General features: G+C 38.7%; 1 protein-coding gene across 3 annotated transcripts in view; it reads left to right on the plus strand.

Annotated features, from left to right (window-relative positions):
• Positions 1 to 716: 716 nt before the first annotated feature.
• Positions 717 to 26856, plus strand: part of SEMA3A (semaphorin 3A) — a 280469-nt gene continuing 254329 nt past the window's right edge. For 2 of the 3 annotated variants that reach the window (XM_075599556.1, XM_075599555.1), the window contains exon 1: positions 717 to 1407. In XM_075599556.1, coding sequence (XP_075455671.1) covers positions 1296 to 1407 — 112 coding nt within the window. In that variant the 5' untranslated portion in view covers positions 717 to 1295. The remainder of the gene's footprint in view (positions 1408 to 26856) is intronic. The other variant, XM_075599554.1, reaches the window with a different exon arrangement.

Consider the following 26856-nt stretch of genomic DNA (forward strand, 5'->3'; position numbering starts at 1 on the left):
GTTTTCCAGCATTTTATTGCCATGATGTGATTTCAAAGCATCTGCTTTTCCCCTTCATTCAAGTGTAATTGAAAAACATTGAAGGGAATCCTTAACCTGCTTTGAGTACCTCGTGTGTGTGAAAGGCTCAGTTCTCTTGTATACAGGAGCATGGCAAGAAAACGGTATCTCTTCAACTAATAAGGCATTTGACACATTATTGTAACCCTTTTTGTGTTCCTTGTTTGCAGTGAGTACTGAAAACCACAGTGATTCCAATAATGAAATAATCAACGCGAATCAAAAAAAGGTTGGAAGTGTAGAGATATGTTTCAATGGTAGAAATCATTTGGAGAACAAACCAATATAATTTATAAGTCCCAGTGGAGTGATTCTTGTCTTGAACAGATTGTTGTGTGAGCTCTAACTAGGAAATCCCCTGTGGGATTGGCAGGAAAGGGTTTTCTAAGAAGGCTGTTAAAAAACATGAGGTTTATTGAGATACTTTTTAACTACTGACATGTCTATCAAGGTTGCAGTGAGGCTTGAGGCACAGGATGGACAGTGCTTAGTTGTAGCATTGACCTTTTTATTATCAAAGAAAGAAGAAGGAAAAAAATACTATTCATAAAATAGCATATGCCTTTAAAGGTAAATTTATGGTTTCATGCCTTTCACAGGCTTGGTGCAGGTTTCTGTTCCCTCCTCTAATCTCTCCTAGATGTTTTTTGCATGTGTTGTGTGACAGCAGGGAAGGGGAGTGGGTTGAGCTTGCCTGTTCTCCCATTGTCAGTTTGCCTTTGCAGTGTGGGGAAAACCTGTCTGAGAGATCCTGTGTCATCTCTCTGCATGTGGACAGGAAAAGTCACTGCTGCTCTTCTGGCTTCTCTCTCCCTCCTCTCTGTGTATTTTCCTTGCATTCAGTCAGCTCCCACACGTCCACTGAAGCACAGAAACCAGGATTAGTTTCTGCAACCGGTCAGCACAGCATAGCTTAGATGAAACGGATGGATCTGTAAGCTCCACTACTGTAGCCCTTGTGCATTTTTCCTTTCCACACAACAGTTGTGCCTCATTATCAAGTGCCTGCCTGGTTCATTATTTCTCCAGAAGGGCTGAAGTTTCATATATTTTTTCCCCCTCTGTGCCTGTTCTACAAGGAGAAATGAAGAGGTCTAAATTGCCTGCGTTTAATAAATGAAACGGACCTAAGTCACCTGTTACCTCCACTTTATAGATTCCTTGGACTTCACCAGACTGCATCAGAAAGCAGCCCAGTCTGCATAGGGACCTACAGGATCTGTTTGCTCCTCGGCATGGGCTCTTTCACTGGGATTGCATTTCTTTTCTTGGGAGTATCAATAACAACAAGGGTGAGCTGTCAGAATGTCAAAAATAACGTGCCAAGGCTCAAATTATCCTATAAAGGTAAGTTTTTTTTTTATTACACGCCTTTTGATTTTTCTTTTCACTTGTAAACTTCATTGCATTAGTTTTATTTCTTTTGTTCACACGTGGTTCCTATCAGTAACTGATTAAAGCACTTTAACTTTACAAATCTGTGTTAGATTTGTTTTTCAACGTGAATTACAAATAGACATTCACGTGCAGTGCATAGCCAAGAGTTTATGGAAACCAATACCATTGTTCTAGTTGTGTTTGTCCTACAGGGTTTAACTATGCCTTCTATTAATCAATTACAAATCTCTTGAGATGGATTAAAAGGTAATAAAGTTAATATACGGAATTGTTTTACCCAACCGTTCATCAGCCAGAAGAATATGAAGTTTTGTGCTGACAGTCAGATGTGAAACTCAACAAAATAGAATACAATTAAAAACGCAGATTTGGGGCTGGTGTGGATGTAGGGAATGGTTACATTCATTTACATTGCCAGTGTAAACAGGTCTGGAGTAAAATCATATTATTTATACTACATTCACTTCAGAATCATTACAAAAAGGGTAAAAAGAAATCTGGAAAGAGTATAAGTGCCCTGGGGAGGGTGGTAACATATTGCAGTGTTATAAAGGTGAACATGCCCTTACTGTAATTGCAGTGATACTACAGCCTTGCAAACAAAAATCTCCACTGGGGTTATTTTTGTCTACTACAAAAGAACTGTAAAGTAATATGATCATTCATGTTTATTTTACATTTTTGCACTTGAAGCAATACATTAATTTTTTGCACTTGAAGCAATACATATGTATAAGAGATATTTGAGCTTTTGCAATTGTATAAAAGGGGCAATTAAGGTAAAGTAATGTTAGATATGAAAAATGACAATGTACATTTAAATTCCCCTTGTATTGCAAAACATATTTGTGTATATAGATGTGTGCCTGTTTCTGTAATATATTGTAAAATCTTGTGCTATGAGCAATAAGTTCTGTCATTTTCTCTTGGTACTGAAATACCATATTTGTGATAGGAAGGGATGACACAAGTGTGAAAAACACATCTGTGCTACCAGAATGCTATTTTCACACTTCATTTCAGAGAAGTAGCTGCTTGTAGATTAATTTTATAGTCACAGCACATTTCATCCTATCATTTATTAAACATTATATATCGTTTCATAGCTCTGTAGGGATATATATATACACACACACACACACACACACCACAGACATTTAGTTATGTATGTACTTACCCTTCGAGGTGCAGGGTATAGTTTACTCATTATTGAAAATGCTTTAACTAAACATATATTTATGGTATTTGGAACAAGTTATTCATAGTACAGTACTGCAACTTGCATTTATAAAATATACATCTTTGGCACAGTGTGCATGTCAAATATGTGTTAACAAGTACAAGAAATAAAACTGTCACATACAATAACTCCCAATTTCTTACATTAATGAATTCCTTGAAGTCCAATTTTGTGCTACATTGAGTCTGTTTTTTTACAGACTGTCACACTCCCTTTTCAAATACAGCAATTATTCATGAAGATAGGTATGGCTGCAATAAAATGATATGCAATAAAATTTCAGCTCAAGATTGAATTGCGCATAATAGACACTAAATGAGTAGGTTGAATTCTCTTATGTGAAGTGATGATTCCTAAAACTTATTACAGCATGGGCCATGCTTTCACCAGTGAAGGCAAATTGTATTATATACCACATACAATTAGTTTACATCCCTTCAGATAGAGCACTTACTGTAGATGCTTGAAAGACACTGTGAGTTAATAATACATTTTCAGATAAAAAAAATGTGATTTGTATTTTTTTCTTTTGATATTTGATTGCACTGTCAAGGGCTTTATTTCCACACGCACCATTGTTTTGTCAAAGTAAAAGCTTTGTATTCAGTTGTAAGTATTTTGTTTTGAAGAATAATAGTACGTCCTAGCTCCTTGTTTTTTCGAACTAATTAGATGTCAAACACAGTTGAGATGTGCAGTACTTTTGCTCCAAAACATCTCCAAAGTGATTCATGAAGGGTTAACTTCCCTGCCAACCCTAATTTCCTGTGGTCACTTGTTTTCAAAGTTCCCTTCCAAGCTCTGTCATTTCTCAGGCTGCCAAACACAGGTCTTCATGGTGAAAGTTACCATGCACACTTATTTTTTACCTAGGTTCCTGTCACTTAGTTTGCAACTGGGGGGGAAAAAAGAGGAGATGGGCTAAAAGTAAAGAGTTGGATATTTACCATATGTTTACTTTATATTGCTCCATTCCTGCAAGACTGCACATCTAGGATGAGGGAATGAAAAACACACATTTTCTTCTTCAAAAGTTAGCATGTGAACAAAATGTGATCTTGGCTCACTTTTAAGTACTTGGTCTATTAGGGCTGCTTATTTGGATGTGCAAATGTGGGAAGACTGTAAATCTCAGCTTTCTGAAACATTTTTAGTTCAGTCTTTGAATTGCAAAGAATCTTGACTATAGAATAGTTCTTCATTTCACAATACAGACAGAATATCACCAGGCATAGGGTGAGCTGTTTAGAATTAATGAAGGGCAAAGTGTTTTTTTTTTTTTTTTTTACTTTGTGTAGTTGGTCTCACTGATACGAAGCTTAGCAAAACCATATGTCTTTTTTTAGAACCACTTTACTTCTGTTAGGGTCTTAAACACAACTTGATTGAAGGCCCGTTGGAACTAAATTGGTTTAATGATGTGAGGCTTTGGCAAATAATTTACCATACAGAAGGAAACTCTAGATGTTTTTAATTGGTAAAATAACACTATATTGATATGTATAATATTAAACTGAGCATTATGTAGCCACAATAGAAGTCTTCAAATGTCCCTTAACCAGTTTCTTAGCCCTCTATCCAGCAACTGGGAAGCAATTGTTTCCTGTATAACTAAGATTATACTGTGATGTGAAAATGTCTGTTAGGTGTTTATTGGATGCCATTTGGAATGGCGTTTCCTAAGATATGTGATATTAACAGCACTGTATCCAATATATTCCAGAATTGAACAAATGTGGCGCATTTAACTATATTATCAAACAAAACCAGCACTATTTATAATGTATATTGGCTGTTAAATTAAACACAACCTGAATTGAGTATTTTAGGTTTCTTGTGTTTCATAATATATAGGTTTAACTCTGTGTAAATTGTGATACTTTTTATTGGATTAACATTGAAATAATACACATGTTCCTAATGCATAAGAGTTCAGGACTGGAAAACGTAATTGTCTCAGATGTATGAAGTTTCACAACAAAAAAACATCGAACTTGTTCTGGGATGAATCCAGCTATGAAAATTCACCACTCAACGTAAATATGAATTTGTCAGTGTGTGTTTTTTGTGTATTCTTCGTGTTTTTTGTGTATTCTTCGTACTACTCACATAAACAATTTGGAATCATCTTTTCTTTTATATACTCAACATGTTCATGTTAAACTTACATTTTTATGAGTGTGTTTCATGGTTAAGTGATGAAATTCGAGATGGTGCTGAAGATGGCAAATGTACCAAGTGTCCAATGAAAACACATCTTATCCAGAGTATTATTTATGCCAGTCAATTAACTTAATATTTTAATGGGTATTTGAGAGTATGGGTATATCAATGGAAAAAAAAATCAAATAATGCTTTCGGTGATACTGTGTTACAATTGTAAGCAGAAGGGCCACATAGTTGGCCAGTTCCCTTTTCAATTAATCTTAGTTAATTGGGTTAAAGCACTGCTTGCTCTACTGCATATGTTCTACCACCCTACTGTATGTGAACTTTTTGTGCACAGGGTGACTTCTACTGATACATACAATAGGGTCAGAATAGCACAAACATGCCATTCGAGGATTCAGAATGCAACTGACATTTTAATGGAATAAAGGTGACTCTGTGTGCTCATTTGTATGTCATTTCCCAGAATCCCTTACTGCAGTGGAAGCAATGTATGCTAAGAGATAATGGTGAAAAGAAGGTTTGCAGACCTGTCTGAGACACGTGAAAGTGCTCACAAGTGATATTTGTATTTCATGGACAAAAAAAAAAATACATTTAACATTTCCCGATAAAACTTTTGACTCATCCAAAAAGGAAACACAATTAGAAAAACTTTACAAACCTATTAGTAGCAACACTGATTACACAACTTGAAACTCCTGTTCTGCAGCCTACAATTTTCTAGGTCATTATCTCTGATCCCCTAAGTACTGGGGGTCTAATCATGACATTACATTTGGCAACAGGTAGTGCTTCCTACTCGCCATTTTACATAAATAAGGTAAGTAGGAGGTACGGTTTCTTAAAATAACCTCTGGTCTCGTTAATCTTTGTTAATCAAAAAAATGGATTCCCTAACTGAATTTATTTCCTCCAAGAGATACAAAAGCTTGGATCCTTGTAAGGAATGTGGAAGCTCGGGATAATTTACTTTTAACAGTATCAAGTTCTTCGTAGCATGACATCTGACATAATATGGCAACGCAATATGCTATCAATTTGTTTCTAGGCATACAGTGTGTGATGCAGACTTGTTGAACGTAAAACTATGTGGGCTATGGTTATTTATTCTTTAAAGTCTTCCACAATCTTATTTTATATCTTGTTTGAAAATCAATTGCGTAATGAAGATGCGTCAGTAATATAAAAGAGATCCTTTCGCAGTAGTGTTGAAGCAAAACATCTTTATCGGTAAAGTGTGACCTGTCTAATTTACAAAACAAATATCGGATGAGCAACCTAGAAATGTCTATTTTATTGTGATTCTCTTTCCGGATTTCCTGTATATCTCCAGTAACGTGGATCCTTTTCTGCTGATGAATTAAATATACATTATTCATTGAACCCATAAAACGTATGTTCTGCATTTCAAAATATACTTTGTTTTTATGAGAAAAAATGTGTTTGAGACTTGATTATTTGTCTCTGTGGTATGGATGAATGCACCTCCTATTGAATCATTTCCTGTTTTCTTCCTCTTTCAAAACAAATTGCTGTAATCTGGGGAACATGATGAAGGCTTGTTAATGCATATTGTCTTGTAGTACACTTTTGTTCTCTAATATTAGAAGCAGTTGGCTTAAAAATCAAGTATCTGGAGATAACTGGAACCAGTAATGTGTAACAAGGGAGCTACCTGTGAAGCTCTTTGAAAGTTTGACCCGATGCACAGCCTTTATTCAATCAATCAATGTTTTTTAGTGTGCCGACTTGCAGCTGCAATAGTGTAAGAAAAAAAAATATTTATTCCGTGCACTCCTCAATAAGTATAAAAGACCATTGTTTTTACAAAAAATAGATACATGCTGAAAGCAATTTGACATCTTGGGCAAGAAATAAGTCCTGTTTAGGGTATAGGTTTATAAGTTTTATAAAGGGCTTATTCCTTGCCCGAAATGTCGCCCTGTTTTTAGCATATTTCTATTTTTGTAATAAAATTGGCTTTTATACAGTATTTATTGAGGATTGCTGGGAATAAATATTTTTTCTACCGTTGGCTTAATACCGGGAGGTGGTTTCTGGTTATTTGTCTTGCACCGCGGACACTATAAATAAGTAGGGCCTTCTCATACTTTATGTATTTACAATAGTGTAAGAGACATGTTGATTAATAAGTTCTTTAAATTAACCACAGATCTTTTATGTAGTGAAGTTTACACAACCGGGTGCTATATTGTAATGCAGCTAAAGAGAAGAAAGCTGATGGCCACCTTCATTTTCATACTGTATCTCATGTATCCTCTGCCTATTGTTATGTTTGGGGTGAAATAGGGTAAAAATAAACACATGAGCTAAAGTGAAGCCATTCTCAAATGGTGTTGCTTGATATGTACAGGAGCCTCTAGAGCAGGGGTGTCAACCCCAGTTATCAAGGGCCATCAACAGACCAGGTTTTATGGATATCCCTGCTTCAGCACAGGTAGCTCAATCAGTGGCACAGCCATAAGGATATCCATAAAACCTGGCCTGTTGTAGCTCTTGAGGACTGAATTTGACACCACTGCTCTAGAATTTTTAAATAGGTGATGTACAGATACTGTATTTGAATTTCAGGGAAGAGGAGAGGAGTACACATTCTTAAATTGAATCACAAATAGAAATAGTCCACATTTAAAATTCAGCAAACTGTATAAATACTGACAATACTGTGTCTGCTCCTACATTAACTTGGTGTTTGTATATCAAGGAAGTCACTTGCCTGCCACAACCACTACAAAGTGCAATAACTCACTGCAGAGACAATACATTCATACATTTGTAGTCAATTCTGGGAAACAATACAAACACATACTTAATGTAAAAACCTCAAAATCTGGATGATATATGGAATCCTGAAACACAGGATTTTTTGTGACAAATACACTATCTGTATTTTTTTTTATGATCCACTTACTATCTCAGAATATGTGCTATAAATAGCTCCAAGAGTGTTGTATTGATTCCTGCTTTACATTGGGAGCTGAAATTAATGTCTGCTTCATTCCCCAAAAAATAACAGACTCCATAGGGATTTCGGCTTTCTGACACAACAGTAATTCTTTATGATATACAGTAGTATTATCAATTTTAGCTGTGTGTGTGTGTGGGTGTGTGTATGCAGTGCTTTTTTTTCTGCGAAAAAAGGTAGGGATACTGAGGTCCTCCAACAATCTTTTTGTGAGAAGCTATAATACAGTTTATTTATAAAATGTTTTACCAGGAAGTAATACATTGAGAGTTACCACTCATTTTCAAGTATGTCCTGGGCATAGAGTTAAAATTACAAATAATACATGGTTACAAGTACAGATAACACAAAGAAAAGTGCTTAGGCGCTACATGCAATAAAATAAAATACTAACAATAATAACACAATGTGTACAGGGCAGCCAGGAACACTAGCAGAACAACACCAGAGAGAACACAAAGAACATATACAAACCAGCGCCCAAAAAGAGTCCAAAACCCTAATAGAGTCCAAACAGATGGAAGGGAAGATAATCCAAATGCTCCAATCACTGAAAGATCTCCAATCCGGGGGTCCGTGACATAGGGACAGAAACAAAGAAAAATAATAGTGTAATACGTAATGTTAAAATGGGACAAACAACATGAAACACTTAACAGAAGACAAACATAAAACAATCAAGCTGAAAGAAAAATAACTATTTAATACAACAAACGGAGCCTGCTGCAGCGGGTCATCGAGGGGTTAAAACCCAAGACCCTACTTACAGCAGGACTGGAATATACAAGCATGTGTGACCAAGTGGGGCAGAAGCCTTCCCCTGAGGAAGTGACGTCAGTCACGAAACGCGTAGGGTCAAAGGTCACGGTGCCTTGGAGTAACACTGGTTGTGAGAAGTGTCAGTCAAGTGAAGCAGGAAGCAGCATCATCGAAGCTGCAGTGCTGGCAAGCAGTAGAGTGTGGAGTTCCCTTACTCGGCGTCCATCTTGGAGAGTGTTTTGGAGCTAGAGGGAAAGATACTACACATCAGGGAGCCCGTGAGGACCCCGAATGCTGCAGGCTTCTGCCCCACTTGGTCACACATGCTTGTATATTCCAGTCCTGCTGTAAGTAGGGTTTTGGGTTTTAACCCCTCGATGACCCGCTGCAGCAGGCTCCGTTTGTTTTATTAAATAGTTATTTTTCTTTCAGCTTGATTGTTTTATGTTTGTCTTCTGTTAAGTTTTTCATGTTGTTTGTCCCATTTTAACATTACGTATTACACTATTATTTTGGAGATCTTTCAGTGATTGGAGCATTTGGATTATCTTCCCTTCCATCTGTTTGGACTCTATTAGGGTTTTGGACTCTTTTTGGGCGCTGGTTTGTATATGTTCCTTATGGTTACAAGTACAGTTACATAAATGAACAGGGTATACATTATATACAATAGATTGCATGCACAGTTAAAGAAGTCAGTGCACAGTCGGTGCATGCGGTAGAGCTCACGCATGCGCAGACAACTACTGTGTTAATAGCTTACACCAGGGGTGAACAAACTGTTTAAGTTGAGCCCCACTTTTAATCCGTGATATTAGTCAGACCCTCCCCCTGCCTGATGTAATCCAAATCACATGAAAAACAATTGTTATTAAATCGGTATACAATATAAATGTGAATACAAATACCTAAAAATACTTGCATATTTCAAAAATTTTAAAACAGCAAGACAAAAAAATCAGTGCAGTAATATAAGATAATTCTAACAAAAAAAATCTCCCTCACCCTCCCTCCTCTTCTCTCTCACCCTCCTCCTCATCATCTCACTCACCCATCCTCCTCATCTCTCACCCACCCCCATCACCTCTCATCCCCCCCACCCTCGTCATCTCTCACCCCTTCACCCTCATCATCTCTTATCCCCCATCCTCATCATCGCTTATCCCCCACCCTCCTCATCTCTCATCCCCCACACCCTTCTCATCTTATCCCCCCCACCCTCCTCATCTCTCATCCTCCACACCCTCCTCATCATCTCTAATCCCCCTCCTCATCGCGTACCTCTTATAATCCTGTCATCTCTCATCCCCTCGTCATCCTTCACTATCCACTCTCCTTATCATTCCCTTCATTTCTTCCTCATCCCCGCATTTCCTCATCTCTCATTCCTGCTCCTCACCCTCTTATGCTCTCACCTCCCTCCTCTCACCCTGTTAATACCTGGTTTCAATGAAGGACCTCGGGAGTAGAGCAGGGCGGCAGAGGCGGGTGGCGGAAGAAGATCATGGCGGCCACCAGAGTGGAACAGGGTGGCAAAGGAGTTGGACGGCGGCAAAGGAAGATGGCCAGGGAGGAGCGAGCTATAGCATTGGCAGAAACGGAGTCAGTGATAACTTCTGGGTTGGACTGCTTTGGTGCACTCTTCGGTTGTCCTCCTCTGTCGCCAACTCCTCTGGTGCACAGCTCTGCTCTGACTGACCGCCATCAATTTCTCACAACATCCGCCTCTGCTGCTGCCGCTCTGCTCCCACAAATCGGTGTCACCCCCCTAAAAAATCTTGCACCCTATACCCCAAGAGGGCGCAGTAGCCATGTGAAAATGGTGGGGATACAGAGTATTCCCGCGTACACCCAGAAAAAAAGCTCTGTGTGTATATATGTTTGTACAGATGTAGTAAGGGTTATTGCTCCCGCTGGGGCATCATGGTAGGATATTCTGTGATATTCTGCATTATATATAAAAAAAACACATATATATATATATATATGTTTTTTTTTTAAATTTTCAATCATATTTATTTTTTTTTACATTTTTTGTCATATTTTGCCAAAAAATCACAAGATTTTCATGACATTTTTTGCAATTATACAGTAGGTCTGTCACAGTAGATTATTACATTTTAAGAATTATTTGATAATCTAATAAATGTTCTCTGTAATTGGTGATGGCATAATGACCTCATCAAGTTCATAGTTACAAAAGGGTGTTTAGCAAAGAAGATAAGCACGTTATAAGCTGCTTGGGACAGAGCAAGAATTATAGTCCAAGACACGTATAAAAAATGTTTCCTGATAAAGGATGGTCGATATGAAGACTGGAAAAAATGAATTTGGATCGTTCAGGAGTGGGAGCAGCTGGATCAATGTGTTATCGATTATGCAATCAGACAGTGGCGTTGTCATCTTCGGGCATGCGTTTTAGCAGGAGGACGTTTTTATCCCACACTTTGAACTGAAATTTATAGTAATCTTAGTGTTTCAGATAAGATAACATCACTTTTTGAGCTATGAAGGAAAACTCCTATTTCTTGTTTAATGAACATGAGCCTACCGCAGTGTGATTGTACTTGTTGACATAATACAGTGACATCAATTTAGCTAACACCAGATAATTGTCTACAGTGTGCTTCTTATATAGTGTTAATCTACACAACAGACCTACAATTGTGCAAATTCTCATGGGGATTGAGCGAGAAATATATAAAATATGATGAAAAACTAAAGGAGTCCCCTTTTTCCTCAATATGGTATTGATACATAATCATCTTCAGTTGTGAAAACAAATGGTTATCTATGTGGCGCTTAAATATAATCAGTGATATTTTAAATAAATATACAATATACAAAATAGTGTAATTAAATATAATAGTGTAAAGTGACAAAAGCACGCAAAAGGAAATATGCAGCTCAAATTCTAATGTTAGATTATCCTCGCAATCCAAATGAAAGTTGTAGAAATCCAGGTGTTTTGGGGAGCGCAGGTATATAAAAAGACAAAAAACACACAAAATATAGTGCAATATGTCTGTGTTTTCAATTAAAGTGATTCTTTTCTTCAAATTCTGGTGAAGTGAGTACTCACAAGTCTCTCTCTTGTGTGGTGTATATAAAGGTATCTTTATGGCATCGTGCCTGGCTTCTCCATATAGGTAATTTCCTTACTGCTATAATAAAGCAAGGGAACTCTGACCATAGTGTGATCAGAAAATAAAGACTTTATATTAAAAATATGGTAAAACACACTCACATGGTGTCAGTAGATAAAAAAGCAATTTGATCATAAAATGTTCCACGCCGGCAAACAGAAACCTAGTAGCTGGAGCAGTACACCACGTCCACTCTCCCAGCTGGTCACTCTTCCCGTCTACTTCCGTTCCGGCGAAATCCCCAGATGATGCCAGACGATGGGTGCCGCAATTGGACAAACAGGTCGCGCTGTAATCAGCCTCCCTCTTGGTACAGGATACACTCAACGCATGTTTATATACCTGCGCTCCTCAAAACACCTGGATTTCTACAATAATCATCTTCAACCCTTGTCCATCCACTGCTGGATGAAGCCCACCACACTAATCTCAGAGTTACCGCAGTTGAGAGCCTTTCTTTTTGGTTCACGTCCTGGTCTTTTGAGATCCCTTGGAGTCCTGTCAAGTACCATCTTCATCCAACAATGGTAATTCTTTCTTGCAAAAAAAAAAATGCTTTTCTTCACCATTGTGATCATGTCACAGATGTCACTTTTGTTTGCTTCCCATACAATTAGTTTGTTAATATGACCAGGTAAGAAGAGAGATGTCATGTCAAAGTTAGAGGTGAGGATACATTATATGACATATGGTAACACATGGGCAACAACTAGTAAGACCTCTGTTTGGAGGAGAGGAGAAGGGCATCCTGAGAGCTGAACCATGGGGACCAGATGCGGCAAAATAATTTAAATGTGTTGCGGACGAGGCTGGTAAGCTTCTCCAGTGTGCAAACTTCCCAAATGTTAATAATAATTTGCAGAATAGATGGAGGGCTGTGATGCGCCTAGTGCCTGGCTATGACACAACTAGTTGTTAAAAAGATACGTGAAGTATTTTCTGTCTTGCCCAAATTGTTATGAAGTCTGTGTAGTAAGCAGAACCACAGAGCTCTTAAGATGGGTATGTTACACATTTAGCTTACCATGAGAATAGTAGCGTCCCATATAGGGACTATTTTAGAACAATTCCACCACATAAGTACTGCATGTAGGAGAGTCTGGTTGTCCATGCACCCCTGTAGACATGTCAGGCTTATATCTTGACAGGTGTGTAGGAGTGAGATGCCATCTCTGAAGCCGTTTAAAGCAATTCTCTTTAATTGTGGTACTAACCGTGGTCTTTGCTATATATTCGCATACTGTATATCTGACCAGTCCTGATCATCCAAGAACTCTCCCAAATCCCTCTACAAGGCAGATATGAAATTGGGTTTTCTCTAGAGTTGTTTATTAGCAACATTTGATCTATGAATGAAATCAGCCCTTTAGAGTTAGGACCTGACTTACAGGTATTTTGAAATATGGTCAGTTTTCTTGCTGTGGGCCGGCAGTATTTAGGGAGAGAGAGAAATGCCTGATGTGTATGTATTCATAAAAAATATCCTTCCCAATGTCAAATCTGTCCTGGATGGGCTGGAAGGGCTGATGCGCATCCACAGAGACTTCTACGGTTTAAATAAGTAGTTCATCATTCCTGGGGGGAATTCCAGGTTCGAAATGAGAGGGATTAAAGGAGAGGGATCCAACAAAATGTCAAATTTAGATCTTAATTTATCCCATACATGTAGAGAATGCAAAATTACCGGGTGTGCCTTGGTCCAAGCAGGGCGGTTTCAGCATGGTTACCACATCAAAGATCTTTAATTAACCACTTGTGAGAGTTAATTTTCTAAATTGGCACATTATTAGTTGCCCAGGAGCGAGAACCAGGGTAGTAAGTTGCTCAATTGGGCAGCCCAGTAATATCTGAGAAAACATGGAGCTGCAAGTCTGCCTTCTAGGGTAGGCTTAGTTTGTAAGGAACTCCTAATCCTAGGTTTCCTTCCTGCCCAGATTTAATTGGAGACTTTTTTCTTGAAATCTTCCATTACCTTATATGGAATTTGTATTGGGAGCGTGTGAAAGAGGTATAAAAGCTTTCAGAGGTCATTCATTTTAATGTTTATGACCTACCTACCCAAGAGTTAGAGTTGTGGCTCTATTCCTCCAAGTCTTTTTAAGCGTTCTAAAGAGCTGCCAGTAGTTGGCTACACAGAATGTATTATAGGCCTTAGACAATCTAATCCATAGATACTTCATTGAGGACTTGCCAATTAAAAGAGAAATTCAGCTTGAGGAGTTTAATTGTGTGATGTGGTATGTTGTGTCTCCGGACATCAGTTTTGTGGGAGTTCATTTTGTAATTGCAGATTTGGCTAAACTTGTCCGGTTCAGACATTGGATAGCGAGATTAAATGGTGCGAGATATATAATAAGAAAAAGCTTTGAGGAGTCACTAGGGTCAGCGGAACAAGGGGAAAAATGCCATTTGAAAGGAAGATTGACACTGTCCCCAAAGGGAGAGGAAGCCAATGCCAACTTGCATTGACCAAAGGGAATTGTTTAGGCGCAAGTAATCTTTCAACTAGAAACATTGAAAAACGATTACCAAGGAGGAGAAACAACAGATTTCTGAAGGCCAGAGCGCCATAAGTAAAATACACAAATAGATTAACATTTACAAATTATAAACTGGTCAGAAGACTTCAAGTCTATAAAGGATATGGGTGGATCAGTTTTTCAGTCTTTGAAGGGAGGCCGCTAGATGCACCTTCTTTTTTCGAGCCCAGCCAATCTTTCAGGCTCCTTTTAAGTAGTGTGGCCTTGGACCAGGATGGTTCAAAAGGCCTCTTCTCCGCATGGTCTGTTGCCCTATTGGTAGGCTATGAGCCTTGAAGACCCAGTGCCCTCATGAATGCCTCTTCCTCGTCCGGGGCCTTCATTGAAGCTTAGGTGCCCTCGGTTATAATAACGGAAAACCTCATGCAGTATCAATGTTATCAAGCGGCATTCCCTGCACCTTGCCAGGGTAATCAGTGAGACATCACTGAAAATATGGAGATCAGAGCTCTCAAAGGTTATCTTTTCTTTGTTCCTACAAGCTCTTAGCAAATCCACTTTAATTTTAAAATAATTCCATGCAGATTATTATGTTATTTCTTTTTCTATTTTTGTGTGGAATGATGATGAAGGGTTCCCTGTGAGGGAAACTCTGACCCTGAATTAGTAATGCAACCAGATGATCTTTGCAGGTTGTAGCCCTCTGGCTTGTTTGGACCTGATACCTATCCCATCATTGTGTGGTGCTGTATCTCTTGGGTTCAATAGAAGAAACTTTTTAGAGGGTTCCCTAAGGGCTCCAGATCTGTGAACAGTGGACCTGTGAGGATGGTTTTTGTGGCTAGGGGAAAAGTTAAATGTCTTTAAGGGCTTCAGTTACAAGAAAGGGAAGAAGGTTGGGCAGTACTTTCCAGAGCAGTGATGCCGTGTAGTAGCTCTGCTTGGGTAACCAGACTCCATAAACATTTTGTGATGTTCTCTGCCAGCAACAGATCACGATTTCCTAAAGATTTCCCAGCATAATCTTTATTTTTCCTCCGGGACAGCTTTTCTCACCACTTTGATTTGTAGATATTCAACCTAACATTTCTCACATCATCTTTATCTCGAAAGAGCTGTTGTTCAGTGTAAAATTGTAGATGAAAATCTCCTGGGGCTTGAGACCTTCTGGCTGAGATTCAGTCTTGATCTCTACATTTGTCTTTTGGGGAAGAATAAGAGCAAGTGGCAACATTTCTCCCTCGAGATACAGTTAAGTTTTGGCAGCCATATTTGTGCTTGCTTGTTTGTATCTTATGCTACCTACTCTTCGACTGTTATAAATATATCTTCTTGCAAACTTTGGCTTAAGATACTGTTCAGCTCCCCTCTGAGCTTCTTTCATCAGAATTGTGCATGATAGAGTACAGTTATTACTGTATATAATATAAAATATGGTTATTGTCTACAACACTGCTTCTCACCAGAGGTCCAAGGATTCTATTCTATTCCTTTTATTGTTAATACTCTGGTCTTGCTGAAATTAATTTAGATGCCCACCTTCTTACTTGTTTCGACAAGTTCTTTGATTTGTTACTGGAGCTCATCTGGACTTCAGGCATAAATAATGTTATCTGCAAATCGTAGGTGACTCAAGTATGCCCTATTGATTTGATGCCTTTTTCTTCTACATTCGTCTTGAAAAATTCTTCAAGTCTTACTGTGATTGTGAAAAACTTTTGGTGACACAGAGCCCCCCTTTTACACACCCTGGCTAACTCTTATTTTGCTTGCGTCTTCATGTAGTCTTATGGTTGATGTGGCGTTCTCATAAATGTTCCTTATAATATCAATGTACTGTACACTTGGTTATCCAACCTAAATGGGACCAATATAGTGTCGGATAACCAATAATGTCGTATAATATGGGAAGTATTATCTGACATTTCTTGCCCCTCTCACCTTCTCACTTGCCGTTGGTGGTGGAAGTCAGACGCCGGTCAACTTCCGGTGTTACAGCGTGTTCCTCCCCTGCCATCTCCCGTGCTACTCTGCTCCTGCTCTGATCACATGTCTTCTCCTTCCACCGCCGCCGCTATTTCAACTTCCCTCTGCTGACATGGTCTTCTACTTCCGCCAGCTGTCTGACTCATGTTCCGCTTTGCTCCCGCTGTGCCGCCGGTAAGCCTGGTAAGTGAGAAAGGGGTGGGGGAGCATGTCAGATACATGGGAGACTCTACTGTGTGCTTCTTCAATATTTTGACTTCTTAATTCATTTAAAATAGCTGAGGTGTAGACAGAATCAAATGTTTTTTCATAATCTATGAATCCTAAAATGAGTGATAAATTGTATTCATTACTTCAGGAAATCCTTTGTTGTGTAACTTGGATGTGCTCCATTGTGCTGTATACACTGTGAAATCCAACTTGTTCTCTATGCTGGGCAAAGTCCTGGGTCTGTTGCAGCCGAGTACAGAGTATCTTCATAAAAATCTTGTAAGTGATAGGAAGTAGTCTGATTTTTTCTATGTATGTATGTAATTATCATATTCTTCAGCCGTTGTTGATCCACTGCTTGATTAAGGCCTCCCCAATGATCTTCCAAGCCTCTCTTCTCCATGTTGCTCCAACAAATTTTCTGACTTCATCCTCCTATGTTACTTTTGGTTGTCGTCTTGTTCTTTTTGAGAAAAAAAATATAAATTATTGGCAGGATTTCTGATTTAATTTATATGGTGTTATAGCCAGAGCATATTTTGTTCATGAGCAACAGCTGAGCGACAACAGGTTAGGATGGAAGTTACTGCATAACCATTTAGTCATGAGGTGCATTAGTCATCAGAGAAATATTGGGATGCCAGGTAACAGATTTAACACTCTTTTCGGCGGCACATCAGCAATATATTTTTATGCAGTTTTATCACTTTTCCTTCCTATGCTTGTCATTATTATAGATAATCCAAGGAAACAAAGAATTTTCCAACAAATGTTTCCGCCAATGCAGATTCCAAGAAAAAGAAATTATATTGGAAATGCCTTAAGATAAGATTTATTCTTTTAATTTCTTTCTTCCAAGAATAATTATATAGACATAAAAAAAACACAACAGGGGATGACAGTGTAAGTCATATTGAAGAGTACCAGCTGTGAGATATCCAACATAAAAAAGAAACAGTCCACTATATGAGTAAGAGTAGCCATGTGATTAACGCTCTGGTGATCTTTTGTGTACTGGAGCTCACTTGAGATTCATTGCCACAAAGTGTCCCTTACCAAGACACTCATCTCTCTGGCAATTATTCAATAAACAGTGGTATCGCCAGTCTGGCCTTATCGCATGGAATGCCCCATTGACTTTAATGGGGCTTTATATGCAATACTGCTGGATCAGTGCAAACGCAATTTATAGAATAAGGGTCCTTGGGTCTCAGGCACTAACAGCAGTAGTTTGCAGATTTTCTATACAGAATGTAATTTGTTCTACAAAATGCCAACACTTCATACAAACAAGTAATAATTAATCATTTTATTATTCTGTAAATTTGAGGATAGAAATGTATATTTATGCTTCCAAAGTCCATCCTTTTTGTAACATTACTAAAATATATGTATTTTTATCTGTTCAGGAACTTTTAAACCATCTATATCTGCTACTCTTTGTGCTTGCAATTAATGGCAACTAAAAAAAAAAAATGTCAGAGAAAAATCATCTGCCAACTGCCAAGAGACATTTCAATGACAAAGCTTATATAAATAAAGAACCTGTTAAAGAGATAGATTAAACCATATCTGAAATAAAGCCACTGGAATTAATAACTTCTAAAAGAATAAACATCTCACAAAGATTCCACTTGTAGTGCACTGTGACTAAGTTGCCATGGAGATTAATTGGGAACAATTGAGTAGTTAAATAAATACATGTAACTTGTCTCTGTATGTACTTAAAGCATGTAAAAAAAAAAGAAACAGTCTGTTAGTTTCTTACAGCTCTGGAGAAATACACTGTAACCGTGCCACATACTAAACCACACAAAAAAATATGTATGTGGCACTTCCATTAATAAATGCTATATTTATCATATGTTTATTCTCCATCTTGAATTTGGGATTTTCCGAGACAACTCTTTCAATATTATTGCTATTTTAGGGGCTCTGCAATACTTTGGAAATATGGCAACAACAAAAAAGAGATTACCTGAATAAAAATGAAACAAAGACGTAATATTTCATTACTTGACTTATGGAATTAAACGGTTAAAATGACCTAAAATATGCCAACATGTTAACAAGTCTAAATGATTTTAAAGTAAAAAAATTAGACCATTAACAAGATCAACTGAATACACAGGAAATTGTATTTGTAAAATATACGGTACATCAAATTTACACCTAAATATTTGAGCAATTCTGCTCATTATCAACCTTGTTAATCCTGTACTTCACTAGGCCACCATGAGAATGTAACTTGAAAGGCTAAATTTGTAAAATAGTTCTCATGCGAATTAATATGAAGATGGTGCATGCGGATGTGTTTTAATCCTGGCCATTTACTGCAATTACTAATTAATTTGTTAAGGAAATCATACGTTTTCATCAACAGCAGTATATATTTGAATAACTTCGTATTTTACAATAGTAAGTGACAAGAAAAGGCAGACGGAGAGCAGCTAGTACTCCAAAAGTTTTTCTAAAAAATCCCATCCACCCTGACACAAACATACAGATGATCAGAGTGATGAGTTTCCATTATTTGAGTATGTGTAGCCTAATGACACGGATTAGCAGCTGAGATCAAATCAGACCTAGATTCCTTATGTCTGCTGTTTTCATGCTTCACTGCAGGGTTGAGTGTTATATTTTAAGCACCTGTTTGTAAGAGAATCGGTTAGTTTGATCTCACATACAGTATAGAGTAGGGTTCTTTTTTGGCAATGTAAACTCATACATGTTCTCGTTTAAAAAAAAAACACTCACATTTTTGGGGGTAATTTCTCCACTGCTAATGTAAATTCCATTAACTACATTCCATCCAAGTTATAGTTTCATATGCATCATTCCATTCTAGCACGTCTTGTGTGGTGAGAGAAAAAATTCTAAAATCCATCAAATCTCAGGACGGAAGAAAAAACAATGTCATAGTTCCATAGTTACATAATTACATAGTTACATAGTAGATCGGGTTGAAAAAAAGACATGCGTCCATCAAGTTCAACCTATACTAAATTTAGACAACAGATACTTTATCCTATATCTATGCTTCCAGTATATTGATCCAGAGGAAGGCAAACAAAAAACCCCAGTGACATATCATCCATTGATATCTCATAAGGGGAAATATAAATTCCTTCCTGACTCCAACAATTGGCAATCAGATTACTCCCTGGATCATCATCCTTTTCATATTTACTTATTTGGTATATCACTGTATACCTTTCCTTTCTAAAAAAATATGTCCAACCTTTTTTTGAACAAATCTATTTTATCTGCAATAACAGTCTCCATGGGTAATGAATTCCACATTTTAACTGCATTTACTGTAAAGAACCCTTTCCTTTGTTTCTGGTGAAATCTCCTTTCCTCCAACCATAAGGGATGGCCCTGAGTCCTTTGTACTGCCCGTGGGATGAATACTGTAGTTCTTTTGAAAGCTCCGTGTACTGTCCCCGAATATATTTGTATATTGTTATCATATCCCCTCTTAGACACCTCTTTTCTAATGTAAATACATCAAATTTAGCTAGCCTCTCCTCATAAGTTAGATTGTCCATCCCCTTTATTAATTTGGTGTCTGTTCTCTGCTCTCTCTCTAGTTCCATAATATCTTTTCTTATGGAGTGGTGCCCAAATTTGTACTCCATATTCAAGGTGTGGTCTTTCTAATGCTTTATAAAGAGCATAATTATGTTTACTTCCCTTCCATCCATTATTGCTCGTTTAATGCAAGATAAGATCTTGTTTGCCTTTGCAGCTTCTGCATGACTTTGGGCACTATTGCTAAGCCTGCTGTCTACCAGCACTCCTAGATCCTTCTCAATCAAGGATTCCTCTAGTTTATCCCCATTTAAATTCTAAGTCACTTGTTTATTCTTGCTTCCCAAATGCATAACCTTACATTTATCTGTATTAAACCTATCTATCTGCCATTTACCTGCCCAAGTTTCCATTCTCTCCAAGTACTTCTGGAGAGAAAATACATCTTGCTCTGATTCTACTACAGATGCAGTGGCCGTTATTCAAACATATCAAGCGTTGTATACCTCGGAATATCCATGTCATGGCGCGTCATTACCGCGTGTTGACTGGTTTTTATTGAGTGCAGAAAATGGAATTTTAGTGTTCTGGTTTTTAAAAACCTGCAAAATTGACACATTACGGTACTGCACACATCACAATTCATTCATTTCTGCCATGGAAACGCGAAGAATTGCACCAAAAGAAATCGGAATCCATGAAATTCAAACAAAGCAACCTCGTGATTGGCCGCATGGAGTACAGCAGCGCACTCGAAAACGGCTCAGTGATATGTTCGAATAACGGCCGCTGTATCTGTACCTCAATTTAGTGTCTTCAGCAAAGATGGAGACTTTGCTCTCGATGCCAACCTCAAGGTCATTAATAAACAAGTTAAAAAGCAGGGGTCCCAGCACCGATCCCAGAGGTACTCCACTCACGACTTTAGCCCAACCTGAAAACGTTCCATTTATGACAACCCTCTGTTGTCGATTCCTCAACCAATTTTCAATCCATGTGCATATAGTTTTACTGGGTCCCATTTGCTTTATTTTGTACACCAACCTCTTGTGTGGAACCGTATAATTAATTATAGTTCATTAATGATCTTCCCACAGCTTGTAAGGAAGCCTCAATACACATGTATGCAGATGACACAATCCTATATGCACACAGCCATAGCCTCTCTGACCTTCAACACATACTTCAGTCTGACTTTTTGAGACTCGAAAACTGGATTTCCCAAAACAAACTGTTTCTAAACATTGACAAGACTGTAACAATGGTGTTTGGGACCAAGACTAAATTTTTAAAGCTTCCAGCGACTGAGCTCCTTATTAGAACCAACGCTAACACCACCCTAGTCACTAGTTTTAAATACCTGGGCTTATGGTTTGACTCCCACTTAACATTCGGAATGCACATTGATACCCTGACAACCAAGACCTATGCCAAACTTGGGTTACTTTACAGGAACAAATCCTCCCTAAGTCTCCTGGTCAGAAAGCGTATAGCACAGCAGATGCTAATGACAATTATTGACTATGGAGACATAGTACATGGCACGGCACCTCAAACCCACCTTAGCAAACTTGAAACCCTCTACAATTCAATTTGTCGTTTTGTTCTCCAATGCAACTACAACACACATCACTGCGAAATGCTCAAAGAACTAGATTGGTCAACACTAGAGTCTAGGCGCAAAGTTAACCTTTCCTGTCTTGCCTTCAAATACTTTGTGGGCAAGCTACCCAGCTATCTGAACAAGCTCCTCACCCCTACCACATGCAGCACTTATCATCTGAGATCAGACTCCAAAAGACTGTTCATGGTCCCAAGGCTCAACAAAGTATCCGGCCGTTCCTCCTTCTCTTACCGTGCACCCCAAAACTGGAACAACCTACCAGAGACTCTCACATCCACCACCAGTTTAAGTTCTTTCAAATCTAAGGCTATCTCACATTTTAACCTGGTCTGTAACTGTTTCATTCGCCCATAACATATATTTTCTTTAACTGTGCATCCAATGTCTTGTATATAATGTATACCCTGTTCATTTATGTAACTGTATTTGTAACCATGTATTATTTGTCTTAACTCTGTGCCCAGGATATACTTGAAAACGAGAGGTAACTCTCAATGTATTACTTCCTGGTCAAATATTTTATAAATAAATAAATAAGAATTAAAAGTCTTTGCAAAATCTAAGTAGACCACATCAACTGCATTACCCTGTTCTAAATTCCTACTTACCTCCTCAAGGAAACAAATAAGGTTAGTTTGGCATGATCTATCCTTCATAAATCCATGGTGACTATTACTAATAAGTTTTTCCATTACGTATTCCTGAATATTATCCTGTATTAAACCTTCAAGTAACTTCCACACTATTGAAGTCAGTCTTACAGGTCTGTAATTCCTCGGTTATGATCTAGCTTCCTTTTTAAATATAGGAACCATATCTGCTTTACGCCAATCTTGTGGTACTGAGCCTGTGGAAATGGAGTCCTTGAATATTAAATGTAATGGTTTGGCTATTACTGAACTTAACTCCTTGAGAACTCTTGGATGTATGCCATCAGGGCCAGGTGCCTTATTTACTTTAATTTTATCAAGCCGCCTATGAATTTCTTCCTTCTATGGCACTACTATTGCAATTGATTCTTCCCTGGTAAAAACAGAGGCAAAGAATTTGTTTAATACCTTTGCTTTTTCCTTATCTCCAATAATCTGCCTGCCCATCTCACACTGAAAGGGTCCTATATTTTCTTTTCTGATGTTACTAAAGTACATAAAGAACTTTTTAGGGTTGATCTTACTTTCTACTGCAATCCTTATTTTCATTATTTCATTTTTTTGTGGTTTATAGCATATCCCTACAAACATTTTCTTTATACTTTTACCTCTACTGCTAATTTCTATCCACAAGGTCTCTACATTTTCATAATTCCCTTTAGAAATATTTTCCCTTATAATAAGTTTTAGACTTAATCTGTTGGCCAATAATTTCGCATATATTTTGATATCGGTATTAATTAGAGATATTGGCCTATAGCTTTTACAATTTAGCGGATCCTTGCCAGGTTTATGTATAAGTGATATAGACGCCCGCAGCATGTCCCCAGGAATAGGGGCTCCTGCTAAGATAGCATTAAACATTTGGAGCAGCCTCGGAGCAAGTGACTCGGAAAATTTCTTATAATAAAGCCCCGAAAAGCCATCAGGGCCTGGTGCCTTTGATGGCTTAAGCTCCTTGATGGCCTGCGACACTTCTTCCAATGTGAAGTCAGCGCCCATAGCTTCTCTGTCTAGCTCTGTCAATCTCTCTAGTTTTGAGCTGGCTAAGAAATCTCTCAGTGCGCTGCTCGTGTTATTATTGTGTGCCACCTTCTTACCGTCGTATAGGGAGCCATAAAATGAACCGAATTCTTACACTATTTTTTTAGGGTTGGCCGTAAGTACACCCGATTTTAAGCGTATAGCTTGGATATTAAACTTAGATTGCCTATCCTTCAGTGCGCGCGCCAGCATCGTATCCGGCCTGTTAGCTTTTTCATAAAACTTCCTCTTAGACCAACATAGGGAGTTATCCGCCCGGGAAGTCAATAACATATTTAATTCAATTTTTGTATCTTTAAGTTCCTGTGTCGTAAGTGGATCGGGATTGATCTTATGACTCGCTGAGAGGGAATGCAATTTGGATTGGAGCGTCCGAATTTTGGAATCCCTCACTCGTTTTCTTTTAGCAGTGAGATTAATTATTATGCCCCTTAGCGTTGCTTTATGAGCCTCCCATAAAGTCGTATGGGATTCCACAGAGCCTGTGTTTATCTCAAAGAATTGAGTTATTTCTTGACCTATCGTTTCGCAGGTTTCGGGTATTTTAAGAATAGATTCATTAAGTTTCCAGTTTGCGCCTGGTCTATTGGTCTGAATATTGTTGCACCTGAGCTCAATTGGTGCATGGTCAGACCATGAAATATCATGGATCATTGTTTGAGTGACCTTAGGAACCAAGTGGCACGAAACAAAGAGATAATCGATTCTGCTGTATGAGGTATGTGGGTGGGAATAGAAAGTGTAGTCCCTTGTCGTAGGGTGGAGCTCCCTCCATATATCTACTAGTTGAGTATCTTTTAGGGCACTATGTAGGGAGTTTTGAGCTTTCTTGTTATCGGAATCACTTCCACCCGATCTGTCTAGTGAAGATTGCAGTGTGATATTGAAATCTCCTGCTAATATAATATATCCCTTAGCTACCGAGGCCAATAAGCGGAAGAATCTGTCAAAGAAGGACGCATCCTGTGTACATGGGGCGTAGAGGGAGGCCAATGTGATGGGCTGTTCATGTATGGTTCCTGTTAAAATGATATACTGACCCTCTACGTCTTTTTTGGTTGTCTGTAGCACGAATGGGATTGAGTTACTAAATAAGATGGCTACTCCTCGTTTTTTGACTGATGCTGATGCTGTGTAAAATTGGGAGAAGCCCTTATCTAGGAATTTAGGGGAGTTACTATTACTAAAGTGTGTTTCCTGTAGGAATAACACATCCGCTTGTTTTCTCTTGTAATCTGTAAAGGCAAGCTTTCTTTTGATTGGGCTATTAAAGCCCTTCACATTGTGAGAGATTAATGTTAACGCCATGCTTTACGGTGCAAGAAATTATATGTGTAGTGAACTGTATACTTACTTGTGATATCATGTCTGAGGTTTCCTTCGGTTGTGTCCATGTCCATCCTGTTGGCAAGATGTTCTGGGTGGGATCCATACGTCCTAGAGAGGGGGGGGTAGGGGAGAGGGTAGGGAAAGGTAGACAAAACAGGGAAAGCGACAAGCGGGCTAAAACGGGAACGGGAAAATAATAATAAAAAGGAAGAAAATGTGAAAAGGGATGAACAAAAAACAAGGGCGTATCTCGGGAGCCCCCGAGAGTAGCCCTTGCGCCCAGAGGGTGGGTCATCTGACTCCATCCTAAAGATGGACCAGTCTCCTGTGTCATATCCTACCCAGACTAATACACCCAGATCAGGTCGGTTTTGTTAAGGGGAGGCAGGCAGCGGATAACACCCGACGATTTATTGATCTGTTGGAATTGGCTAACAAAAATAACACACAAAGCATGCTATTAAGTCTGGATGCAGAAAAAGCTTTTGATAGGATAGACTGGCCATACTTAAAAGAGACGCTCGCGGCATTTGGCTTCGGAAATCGGGTGAGTAGAGCGATTATGTCACTATACTCAGGCCCAACCGCCAGGGTCATACATCAGGGCTTCCCCTCGGTCCCATTTCAAATCCAGAGTGGCACAAGACAGGGATGCCCTTTATCTCCCCTCCTGTTCGCCCTATGTATTGAACCCCTCGCGGCACGAATTCGAGATAGCCCGGATATCTCAGGGTTAAACGTTTACTCCCAATCACATAAAGCGGCCCTGTATGCTGATGATATCCTATTAATCATCTCCAAACCCCTTACGTCATTACCTAACCTGTTTGACCTACTAGATAAATTCTCCAAGGTCTCAGGTTTCAAGATTAACCAATCCAAATCTGAAGCTCTGAATATCAACCTCCCTAGACATACAGAGAAATTACTGAAACTAAATTTCAATTTTAACTGGCAAAAGAACTCGATAAAATATTTGGGGACCTATATCACCAAAGATGCAAAAAGCATCTATAAAGCAAATTATCCCAAACTGATCTGGACTCTAAAACAAGACCTAATCAGATGGTCTTCCAAGAAGATTTCTTGGATTGGAAGGATTCACAGCGTTAAGATGAATCTACTTCCCCGTATCCTATACCTCTTCCAGACACTACCTGTGCCACTCAAACTGAAGGACATACTCTCACTTCAGTCTGGAATATCTAATTTTATCTGGGGAGGTAAAAAACCGAGAGTAAATAAATTATCTATGAAGAGACCTATCTTAGCGGGTGGCCTAGCGGTACCCTGCCTGTTGTCATATTTTAAAGCGGCTCAATTAAGCCAGGTCATACAATGGCATTCCGACCCCAAATTAAAAAGATGGGTAGAGCTCGAACATGCGGCTTGCTCCCCTTTAGAGCTTAACAATTTGATTTGGCTACCTAAAACATCAAGGAAAAACACTACTCTACCGCTCACCTCAATGACTAACTCCTTATCTGTTTGGGAAGCATCAAAATTAAAAAACTCACTTACTTCAGCAAATTCCCTGATGTCACCCATTTGGAATAATCCTAGCTTTGCACCGGGTCTTATTGGTCATAATCACTCAATTTGGAAACAAAAAAGCTATACTAGACTCAAAGATCTGGAGGGTCATGATCTAAAATGTAAATCTTTTGACCATCTCAGACTAGAAAAAGACATTCCCCATGCTGAATTCCATAAATACCTCCAGCTCAGATCATTTTATAATAAATTTGCCCCATACCCCCCATTAACGAATTTTGAAAAGCTCTGTCGGGCAGAAACCGACACTAAGGGACTCATATCTACGATATACAGAGAGGTAGTCGAGCCTGCAATCTCAAAGCACCAATCACCTACATTTCGTACCCAATGGGAAAGAGACCTAGGGGAGACCTTGGACGACGAAGAGTGGAATGCTATATTCCTAGGAGCCGCAAAAAGTTCTATATGCACCACACTGAAGGAGAACGCATATAAAGTTCTTATGAGATGGTACCTCACCCCACTCAAATTATCTAAGTTTGTACCAGGGTCCTCCCCATTGTGCCCTAAACAGTGTGGAGGAACAGCTGACCTGTTACATATGCTGTGGTCTTGCCCGCTGATATACCCGCTATGGGAAAAGATCAGAAATTGGATTCAGAGAATATTTGATCTCACTATTCCCCCAGACCCGTGGCTGTTTCTCATGAACAGACCCCTAAAGGGCCTATCAAAATCACA

The sequence above is a fragment of the Ascaphus truei genome, chromosome 5 (genome assembly GCF_040206685.1).
Source record: "Ascaphus truei isolate aAscTru1 chromosome 5, aAscTru1.hap1, whole genome shotgun sequence".
NCBI lineage: Eukaryota > Metazoa > Chordata > Amphibia > Anura > Ascaphidae > Ascaphus > Ascaphus truei.